Raw genomic sequence first — 11,639 nt, 5'->3', positions numbered from 1 at the left:
TGTAGACCAGGCTGGCCTCTAACTCAGAGATTCACCTATCTGCCTCTGCCTCTGGACTGCTAGGATTAAAGGTGTGGGTCATCACATCCAACCTCAAACATCTACTTTTCAACTCTTTAAGTTTTATGAAATGCAAATGGGCTTCAAATATTCACAGTAAAAAAAAAAAGTATCATCCAGACTGAAATGTTAGATTTCTATTTAAAAAAAAGGACAAAACCATAAATCACATTCAAAAAGGGAAAATTTTTATTTGGCTCACTGTTTCAGATGTTTCACTCTGTGGTTGCTTAGCAACATCTTAGGGCAGCCAGGAAGTAAAAACAGTCAGAAGGGACTGGCTCCCAAAAGCGCATTCCACATGACATGAGCCCAAGAGTCTCTGCCTGCTAGTTGTCACATCCTTGTGTGATACCATCCTCAGAATACAGGCTGGTCCTAAAGATTCACTCCTAACACAGAAGACAAGGCAAAGGACTGGGGTGTCCTTGCCAAGATTACAAAAGATACACACTCTGCCCCAGCGCTCTTCTACAGACTGCAAACTTCCCCATGGAGACATCTGGACTTGATGGTACACACATTTGAGTTTAGGTGATCCTGCAGGTCAGACTTAAAATAGCTGCAGTCTTAGTTTTGAAGGTGGTCTGCAGGAGACCCTGAGTCTTAAGACTCTGACACATAGAAAGCAGGAGATTTAAAAAAAAAATTGTTGTTTCAGGTTACAACTGTCTTAGTTAGGGTTTTACTGCTGTGAACAGACACCATGACCAAGGCAAGTCTTATAAAAAACAACATTTAATTGTGGCTGGCTTATAGATTCAGAGGTTCAGTCCATTACTATCAAGGTGGGAGCATGGCAGTATCCAGGCAGGCATGGCACAGGCAGAGCTGAGAGTTCTACTTCTTCATCCAAAGGCTGCTAGTCGAAGACTGACTTCCAGGCAGCTAGGGTGAGGATCTTGTGCCCACGCCCACAGTGACACATCTACTCAAACCAGGTCATACCTATTCCAACAAGGCCACATTTCCAAATGGTGCCACTCCCTGGTCCAAGAATATACAAACCATCACACTAACGTTTGAGATAATCTGCTAAGCAGCAATTGATAACTCCATAGCTTGTGTCATCAATCCATATACTCATGAATTAAGGAAGACACGTATGGAGCTTTAGCCAAAACTGGAAACCATTATAGTCTATGAAGGGAGGGAGGATGCAGGGAATGGTGGCCAAAGCCTATAATTCCAGCATTCTAGAGTCTGAGGCAGGAGGGTTGCTGCAAGTTCAAAGTCAGCTTGGGCTATGTAACAAAACCTTGTCTCAAAACAAAACAAAAAAAACAAAACCCAAACACCCATTGCAGTTTGGCTCATGTGCTGCAGAGGCCTGGTCCCCAGGTAATGGTGCTATAGGGAGGTGGCAGGGCCTTTAGAAGGTGGAGTCTGGTAGAAGAAAGTCACTGGGCACTGATTGATTCAAGCAGAGAAAGTCTTCAGTGAACAGAATTTCTTTGTTGTCAGTCATAAATTCAGTGATGTGATCTGGCATGTCATGTACACTATGCATATTACATGATCTATGTATTAATGGGTTAATATATAAAAACATTAAATTTAGTGTCATAAATGTTTACATGCATATACATATATAATTTCTGAATGACGGAAGCCATTTTGTTATGTTTGCTGTAAATGCTGCAATTTTTAGGATCAGGGAGGAGGGGGGGTGGCTAAGAGCAACGGTGGAAAAAAAACAGCCCCCTGAAGCTTGCTGCAGCTGGGTTTTGTTCAGAGGTGGCAAGTCGCTGCTCAACAGTGGAATCTTTGCCATGTGTGGACAAGGGTTGTAAGTATTCTTTCTTCTTTTCCATGACTCGAAATGTGTGCTGCCTTAGTTTCTCCCAATTCCCCTTTCAAATCGAAGTGCCACGTGAAGTCAATCTGCCTCGCTTCACTTACCTTACTTCCTCTCAGACTCACATGACTCCTCGGATGAGTCCCATGGGGCCATCCCATAGTAGTCACCCTCTGTCAAGTCACATTCTCCCCTCTCCTTCCTGTGAACATCTCCCGGAGCTCACCTTCCAGGCTAATCGCGCAGATCTAATTAAACTTGAATTAAGATACAGGCAGCACACGGGGCATCTCAGAGAGGACGCTGGCCAGGCAGTGGAAATGGATGGGCCGATGTGATGCAGGAGCGGTCTGCAGCAAGGGCAGCTGAGTTCTTTGAGGGTAGAGGGTGGGGACTGGTATACCTCACAGCATCATGATAGGATCTGGAGCAGACAGGTGCTGAGAAATGGAGCCACTACATGGGATAGCAGCAACATGCCAAGTCAGAAAAGGAAAAGGTGTATAAAAATTTAAAGGGGAGGTTTGATCATAAAGTTATATTATGTCCCAGATTTACAACAACAACAACAACAACAACAACAATAATAATAATAATCTAACATACAAACTGGAAAGGTGGTTTCATGGTTACGAGGTAGAACTGCTCTTGCAATAGACCTGAATCTGGTTCCCATACTACCTGTAACTCTGTCTCCATGGGACCCAGTGCCCTCTTATGGTCTCCTCAGAAACTGGCACTCACATGTGTACCTACCTATATACCTGCACAGACACACACACACACACACACGCACACGCACACGCACACGCATGCGCACACACACATGCACACATGCTTAAAAATAAGACCTTGAAAAAAATACATAGAGGTTGGCACTTGCTTCAGCAGCACATATACTAAAGTCATACCTGTGCAGGACGATTAGCATTGCCCGTGTACAATCACAGTGTGAAAATCTGTGATGTGTTTCTTTGCAAGGAGCTGTGTGTGTGCTCCCACAAGTGCAGGTACATTTGGGCATGTGGGTGCGTGAGCTGCCGTGTTGAGGCCATAGGTCAGTGTTGAGTGTCATGGGGGATTTTTGTTTGGTTTTTAAAAATATTTATATTTATGTGTATGTGTCTTTCTATCTGTCTGTCTGTCTGTCTGTCTGTCTGTCTGTCTGTCTCTCTCTCTCTCTGTGTCACATACATGTGTGATGGTGCCTGGTGCCAGTGGAGGTCAGAAGTGGATCAGATCCCCTAGATGTGGTTCTGGCAACCAGACTTCTCTGTCTGTCGTCTGTCTGTCTAAGTCAGGATTACTATTGCTGTGATGAAACACTGTGACCAAAAGCAACCTAGGCAGGAAAGGGTTCAGTCTCTCACCGCTCGTCATCAGAAGCAGTGAGTGCAGGAGCTCAAGCAGGGCAGGAGCCTGGAGGCAGGAGCTGATGCAGAGGCCATGCAGGGGCGCTGCTTACTGGCTTGTTCCCCATGGCTTGCCCAGCCTGCTTTCTTATACAACCCAAGACCACCAGCCCGGGGATGGCACCACCCACAATGGGCTGAGCCTTTCCACATTGATCACGAATTAAGAAAATGACCTACAGCCAGATCTTATGGAAACATTTTCTCAATAGAGGCTTCTTCCTCTCTGATGATTCTAGTTTGTGGACACAAACTAGCTGACACTCTGTCTGTCTTTCTGTCTGTCTGTCTGTCTGTCTGTCTGTTTTCTGTCTATTAAAATATGATCAAATGTAACCCAACCTGGCTTTCAGCTTGCTGCGTAGCTGAGAATGACCTGGAATTTCTGATCCCCTTGCCTCTGCCTCCTAGGTGCTGGTACAAGCATGTACCACCACCCCCTGTATGTGTGGTTCTGGGCTTAAGCCTAGCTTTACCGATTGAGTTATATCCCCAGCCCAGCATTGTTTTTTTCTTCCGCTCTGTGGATTGTCTTTATTTTTTTATTTTACTTTATTTTTAAAAAATCATTTATTTGTGTGTGTGTGTGTGTGTGTGTGTGTGTGTGTGTGTGGTACATATATATAGTGCATACGTAGGTGTATATGGGCATATACTCCCGTGCCTCTCGCTGAGCCCAGGGCTAGGATGGTGACCAGCAAGCCCCAGCAACTCTACCGTCTCTACACTTGTACACTATCGCCTTGCCTGACTTTACATGTGGGTGCTGAGGACTTGAACTCAGGTCCTCGGGCTTACACACTGTACCGGCTGGTTTTGTGTCAACTTGACACAGCTGGAGTTATCCCAGAGAAAGGAGCTTCAGCTGGGGAAATGCCTCCATGAGATCCAGCTGTGGGGCATTTTCTCAGTTAGTGATCAAGGGGGGAGGTCCCCTTGTGGGTGGTGCCATCTCTGGGCTGGTAGTCTTGGGCTCTATAAGAGAGCAGGCTGAGCAAGCCAGGGGAAGCAAGCCAGTAAAGAACGTCCCTCCATGGCCTCTGCATCAGCTCCTGCTTCCTGACCTGCTTGAGTTCCAATCCTGACTTCCTTTAGTGATGAACAGCAATGTGGAAGTGTAAGCCGAATAAACCCTTTCCTCCCCAACTTGCTCCTTGGTCATGATGTTTTTGTGCAGGAATAGAACCCCTGACTGAGACAGACACCAACCACTCTTAACACTTCTCTACCTCTCATCTTGTTTGTTTGAGTCAGGAGCTCTCACTGACCAGGAAGGACCTCACCCAGGAGGCCAGGCTGGCAGTCCATGAGGGCCCTGTGGGGAATCTTGGTTTCAGCCTCCTCAGCTCTGGGATTACAAGTATTTGGGCTGGAGAGTTGGCTCAGTGGTTAAGAGCACCAACTGCTCTTCCAGAGGTTCTGAGTTCAAATCCCAGCAACCACATGGTGGCTCACAACCATCTGTAATGGGGATCCGATGCCCTCTTCTGGTGTGTCTGAAGATAGCAATAGTGTACTCATATACATAAAATAAATAAAATCTTAAATAAACAACAACAATAACAAAACAAGTATTCAACACCATGCCTGGCTCTTTTCACACTGGTTCCAGGGACTGAATTTAAAAATTTCAACTTATGAGGCTGGAGACATGACTCCTTTTTAAAGAACACTTTCTGCTTCTTGCAGAGGGCTCAGGTTAAGTTCCAACTGCCTATAACTCCAGTTCCAAGAGATCCAGTGCCCTCTTCTGTCCTCTGAGGGTAGATCCTGATTCAATAAACAAATGGGAGTTTGTAACTTTGGGTTTTTTCTCCCACACCGCTTAGTTCCCTGTAATAACAACTCTGAGACTAATTATTAATAAATACTTAGGCCATAAGCTTTGACTTGTTCTCCAACTAGCTCATAACTCAATTATCTCTCTTTTTTTGTTGTTGTTTTTTTGTTGTTGTTTTGGTTTTTTGTTTGTTTTTTGTTTTTCGAGACAGGGTTTCTCTGTACAGCCCTGGCTGTCCTGGAACTCACTTTGTAGACCAGGCTGGCCTCNAACTCAGAAATCCGCCTGCCTCTGCCTCCCNAGTGCTGGGATTAAAGGCGTGCGCCACCACCGCCCAGCTTCAATTATCTCTCTTATTCTATCCTTAGTTCAGCTACATGGCTGCTTTCTAGGCAAATCTCCTGTAGCTAACTCTTTCCCAGAATTCTCTCTCTTTCTCCCAGATGTTCCACCTCCTATTTCCTGCTTCAGCTCATTGGTCACAGACTTCTTTATTCATAGGTGATGCTTATAAGAGAGTCTATCGGAGCTGGGGCGTGTAGCTCAGTAGGTTAAGAGCACTCTGGGTTCTGGGACCCTCATGTTTGTATGGCAGGCTCTTTACTGACTCAGCTGCCTCCCTTCCTCCACTTTCTTTTATTCTTTTTCTTTTCTTTTCTTTCCCTTTCCTTTCTTTTCTTTTCTTTTTTTTTTTTAAGATAGGGTCTTGCTATGTAGCCCAGGCTGACTGATGCACTACCTGCCTGTGCCTCATGCCATTACGGGTGTATAGCAACAAACCCAGCTCTAGAAAATTTTTTTAAACGTCAATTATTGTAATTGCAAACGCACCAGGACTGGAAGGTCTTAGTGTTGGTGTCTTCTCTTTCCATGTTATTAAAAGGGAAAACCTAAAAGCAAAATAAGCAAACAAAAACCTGGTTTTAAGAAGTGACCTCCCAAGTGAAGGCTGGCCTCTGTGAGCTGTCCTGGGATGGGCTGGCCCTAAGCTTTGTCTTCTGGTTCCAGATGAATAACCGGTAACCATAGATACACATTTCAGCAGCCTCAGCACCACACATCTCGAGAGTGAACTCATGACACCTGGAAGGTTTTTGATCTGTGATTCTTTTTCTTTTTCTTTTTCTTTTTCTTTTTTCTTTTTTTAAAGTTTATTGAACTCTCCTTTTTTTTTTTTTTTAAGATTTATTTATTTATTATATGTAAGTACACTGTAGCTGTCTTCAGACGCCCCAGAAGAGGGCATCAGATCTCATTTCGGATGGTTGTGAGCCACCATGTGGTTGCTGGGATTTGAACTCAGGACCTTTGGAAGAACAGTCAGTGCTCTTAGCCATCTCTCCAGCCCCCTCTTTTTCTTTTTCTTTTTCTTTTTCTTTTTCTTTTTCTTTTTCTTTTTCTTTTTCTTTTTCTTTTTCTTCTTTCTCTTTCTCTTTCTCTTTCTTTTTCTCTTTCTCTTTCTTTTTTTCTTGCTGATGATATAACCCCGGGCCTTGCAAGAGCTAAACTAGCAATCTACCGTTAAGCTATATCTCTAGTCCCACAAAGATTTCAGATGATAAAAAAAAATAAAAAATAAAAAAATCCATGACTAGGCTGGAGAGGTGGCCGTGTGGGAATTGCCCTCCCTATTAAAGATGAAATGCACTGCTTTGCATATGTACATTTCTCCGTCTGGCCACCGATCAGTGGACAGTCTCACTGCGCTGTGCAGCAATGTTGGAATATTTCTTCATGCTCCTGTTGCAATTCCAGAAGTGGAATCCACGGGTCAGTCACCTGACCTTAAAATGCCTAAAGCACCAAGCCTATGTCGTTTTCCACAGTGGCTGCCCCTTGGACCGACACTTTGAAATGTCCCCTAGAGGGAAGGCTGAGAGTGCTGTGGACTGAGCGGAGGACAAACAGTGTTGTTAGTGTGCTTGTACGCTCTCATGCCTGAAGAGAAAGACGATGAAAAGAATGAGGAGCGGAGGACTGCTGTGATGGAGCGATATTACTGACGTCATTATGGGGAGAGAACTAGGACACAGGACAAATGGCTCAGGAGGGTTCCTTCATGGGGAAGCCAGGGCTGCTCTCCTGTGTTTTCAATATTCGGCTTGATCACGGGAAATAATTGTCACCTAGAAACACTATGAGACTAAAAGCCAGAACTAGGAGATGACAACTCCAAACATCCTTTGAGGTGCACTGTCTAATTTGTTTGGGCGTCTGTTTAACCTCACTAATTTATTGACCTTGATACCTTGTCAGCTTTTCTGGGTCGGAGGTGGATGGGAGTCTTGGACATCCTATAAGGAAGGACAGGGAGACAAAGAAAATCAGTCCACACCACAATGCAGATCTACCAGATGTGGAATAAAACTTACGGGGTCACCAGTGTATGGCACCGATTCAGTGCCCATCACGGGACATCAAAGATCCCCGCACATGAAGAAGGAGGTCTGTGTGTCACCACTCTTCTCACCCTCAGGAATTTAAAGCACAGGTCCGGGGACTCAGCCACGGAGTCCAGGCAACTTCCCCAGCCGAACCGCACCCAGTCTCCCCTGCCGCAGTCCCGGTGCCAGGAGCGCAGGCTGGGGACCACGGCGGGCACGTGGGCTCGGCTGCAGCACTGCGCCAGTTCAGTCCGCCTAGCAGCCCCGGGGCTCGCGAGCGACCGCGGCCTCTGGAGAGAGGTTCCTCCCCCTCTGCTCTGCACCAGTCCGAGGGAATCTGTGGTCAGTGACGCGCATCCTTCAGCGAGCCACCTGCAGCCCGGGGCGCGCCGCTGGGACCGCATCACAGGCTGGGCCGGCGGCCTGGCTACCGCGCGCTCCGGAGGCCATGCGGGCGTTGGCGCAGCGCAGCGACCGGCGGCTGCTGCTGCTTGGTAAGGCCCCTCGTCCCCTCTCCGCCCCGGCCGAGCGCGCATCACTCCCTCATACCCACCGCACGCTCCCCTCGCCGCCGCCGCATCACTCCCCTCTTTCGCGCCCTCCCTTGCAAGCAAGCGGTGAACCTGGCTTCGGTTCGCCCACCCCCTGCCCTCACCCTCCTCCGCAGCGCTCCTCTTGCAGCTCAGTCCCCAGGCCGCCGCACCTGCCTGGGCATGGGCTTGGATGCTCCGTCAGCCTCTGAGAGTCTTCTTCAGCAACGCAGGTGGCCCGACCCCTGGTTACTGTAAGATTCTCGAGCCGGTGCGTTCTCACCTCTTTGAGATGTAGGCTGACAGAGCAAACTCTAATGGGAAAACTGCGGGCATCCTCTGCTAGAGCCGTCATCCCTGCTAGCGACCCTCACCTGTGCCAATTTTCGGCTCGCTCAGTGGCTTGTTACTTTGGAAATACTATGCAAAACAGATTTATAAATTAAAATACTAGCTACCCTTCCCCTCTCCGTTCTTTTCTTTTGTCTTTTTGTTGTTGTTGTTGTTGTTCCTTTTCCTTTGTTTTTCACTCTTTTCTTATTTTAGGATTAAACCCTAGTGACACTTTCAAGGACTCCTAGGACTACTCTCCTGAATTACCTGCTTGGGTAGCAGCATAGTTGTGATTGAAAATGGTAACTAACTATAGGGGGGAAACGTCTCCATCCCGCCCTGTTCTGATCGGTTTTTCATCAGCTTTCTATTTGGGAAGACAAGGGGGTTGGATTGAGTTTGAGTTGGAGACAGTTCTGGAAGGGGGAAGATCAGGCCCTGCCCTAGTTTTGCAGCCTTCTGAGGCACACTCATGGCTTGGCCTCAGTCTGCCCAGTAACCTACTTCCCCTTCATTTCCAACATTTAGGATTCTGGCTTGAACCTTCTGTGACAAATAGAGAAAACATTTGCAACATAAATGAGCAGAAATGGTTTCCAATTACTTTTAAAAAAAATAAGGACGGTTTAAAAAAAAAAAAGTGGGCTATAAAGGAAAAGGATGGGGACAACGTTTTTACCTTTCTTTCTTTCTTTCTTTCTTTCTTTCTTTTTTTTTTTTTTTTTTGGTTTTTCGAGACAGGGTTTCTCTGTATAGTCCTGGCTGTCCTGGAACTCACTTTGTAGACCAGGCTGGCCTCGAACTCAGAAATCTGCCTGCCTCTGCCTCCCGAGTGCTGGGATTAAAGGCATGTCCAGCGTTTTTACCTTTCTTAAGCTAGTTGATGCTTAGGGACATCTCAAACGCATAGTGTGGGATGCTTTTCTTTTCAGGCTCTATTAATGCAAAATTGTTAGCTTTGGCTGTGTATGAGATTAGTGACTTTCCCATAGCAGATATGATTTTTCTAAAGGGCTAAAGGGGTCTAGGGAAGTGACTCAGTGTCAGAGTAGGACTTGCAGCCATGCTCAAACCGCACTGAACTCCTTCTTAGGAAATGTCTTAATCCCTCTCCAGATTCAAAGTGCAACCCATAGGCAGACTCTTCCGAGTCCACTCCCCAGTTGTTATATATCAGTGTATCTACATAACCGCTGTGGGTCAAGACATAGAGTGACTCAGCTGCCACTGAAGTCACCCCCACTCCTCAAACTCCTCTATATCGCTTTTGCCAGTTGGTGAGATTTACAAAGAGCAAATCACTGTTATGCTCCGCCCCTCTCCTTTCTCTCTTCAGTGCTGGGACTCAAACTCCGGGCCTCACATACATGTGGCTTTATCTGTGTTGGGTACTGCTACTTCAAAGAGAGGATTTCAATATTACAACAACTGAGATACTGTCTCTTTCATTATGGCCCAAGAGTTCATAGAGCAGCAAGACACATTCTTATTGCTGACTTTGTTCTTACTTGCCTTGGTTACTTTTCTATTGCTGTAAAGAGACACCATGACCAAGGCAACTTTTATAAAAGAAAGACTTAGCCAGGCGTAGTTGTGCACGCCTTTAATCCCAGCACTTGGGAGGCAGAGGCAGGTGGATTTCTGAGTTTGAGGCCAGCCTGGCTATACAGAGAAACCCTGTCTCAAAAAACAAAAAAAAAAAAAAAAAAAAAAAAAAGGACTTTATTGTGGCTTGCTTACAGTTTTCAAGGGTGAGTCCATGGGGCAGGACTGACACAGACAAGGTAGGCAGGCGCTGTGCTGGAGCAGTAACTGAGAGCTCACATCTAGACTCACAAACATGAGACAGAGAAAGCTAACTGGGAATGGCTTGGGCTTTTGAAACCTCAAAGTCCACCCCTAATGACATACCTACTCCACCAAGGCCACACCTAATCCTTCCCAATCGGTTTTATATCTGTGGCACAAGCATTCAAATAGATGAGCTTATGGGAGCCATTCCTCCTGAGAACAGTACAGTACACTCCCTGGCCCCCACTTGCTGGCTTTTAGCCCTATCATCATGCAAAGTGCATTTAATCCTACTTTGAAAGTCCCCATAGAGGCAGGCAGATTTCTGAGTTCGAGGCCAGCCTAGTCTACAGAGTGATTTCCAGGACAGCTAGAGCTACACAGAAAAACCCTGTCTTGAAAACAACAACAACAACAACAAAAGAAAGTCTCCATAGACTCTTAACACAGTTTAAAAGTTCAGAGGCCCTTCTGTGACTCAAGGCAGTCTCTTAATTGTAATTCCCTGTAAAATCAAAAGCCAACAAGCAAATTGCGTACTTCCAACAAACAATGGTACAGAAAATACATTTTCATTTGGAACGTGAAAACAGGAGCATAGTGAAGAGATACTGGATCAAAACAAGACTGAAGCCCAGCAGGGCAAACTCCAAGTCCTGTGCTCTGTCTGAGGTCAAAAGCTTAGACAGCTCTGCCCTTCCAGCCTTGCTGATGGTGACTCACTTCTCTCTGAGGAGCTGGCTCTTGGTCTGAAGCTGTCCTTGGCAGGTATCCCCTAGCTTGGGTATCCCCAAGATCCTAGGGTCTCCAACATAGTCTAGACTTCACTTTCACAGCTTTTAGCATTGGCCTCTGCTGGTCTCCAGGCAGGGGGTTCCCTGACACACACCTGGTCTCAGAGGCAGTCCTTAACTGTGAAGGGAGATCCCACAACCGACGAAGTACTCCTATATACTTCATAGCTAGAGGCAGAATCTCAGATTAAGTAAGTGGGGTCTCGGCCTGAAGGCAGGACTCCCTGGACTCCATTTCACATTAACCCTTTCTTTAAGCTTCTTATCTCTTTGAGCCCAAGACTTGGCTTCAACGTTAAATTTCCTGGAGCTCTTTTTCGACTAAAACTACATTTTTTAAAATTCCTTTTCGCCCTGCTTGTGCCTCCTTTTCACTGTAGATCTGCATGAGAGTGATCACTCAGAACCACACAACACAGTCGATATAAGGCTACCCTGGAATAACCTGTGCCAAAAAAAATCAGTCCCAGGCATATTCTTAGAACAAGATTGCAAAAAGCAGTCACATTCTTTGCCAACATATCAGAAAGATGGTCTCAAGCCCAGCTGCTAGTATTTTTCCTCTGTAAAACTTCCAGAGCTGGGCCTCCCTGGTCCACATTGCTCCCAACACTATTGTCTTCCAAGTGCCTAGTAGAACAGTTCATTAAGCTCTCTTTATAGTGTTCAAAGTCCCGAAGTCCTCCACACCCCACTCCTGGTACCAAACTGTCTTAGTTACTTTTCTTTTGCTGTAAAAGGACACCATGACCTATAA

General features: G+C 46.1%; 1 protein-coding gene and 1 pseudogene across 1 annotated transcript in view; one reads left to right on the top strand and one right to left on the bottom strand.

The window, feature by feature from the left end:
• LOC110339159 overlaps positions 1 to 7,838 on the bottom strand; it is a 9,797-nt pseudogene extending 1,959 nt beyond the window's left edge.
• Flt3 (fms related tyrosine kinase 3) overlaps positions 7,647 to 11,639 on the top strand; it is a 73,076-nt gene continuing 69,083 nt past the window's right edge. The window contains exon 1 of the mRNA XM_021186889.1: positions 7,647 to 7,928. Coding sequence (XP_021042548.1) covers positions 7,883 to 7,928 — 46 coding nt within the window. The 5' untranslated portion in view covers positions 7,647 to 7,882. The remainder of the gene's footprint in view (positions 7,929 to 11,639) is intronic.

This window comes from Mus pahari, chromosome 23, assembly GCF_900095145.1.
Source record: "Mus pahari chromosome 23, PAHARI_EIJ_v1.1, whole genome shotgun sequence".
Lineage (NCBI taxonomy): Eukaryota > Metazoa > Chordata > Mammalia > Rodentia > Muridae > Mus > Mus pahari.
This window is presented reverse-complemented; position numbering and strand designations above follow the sequence as displayed.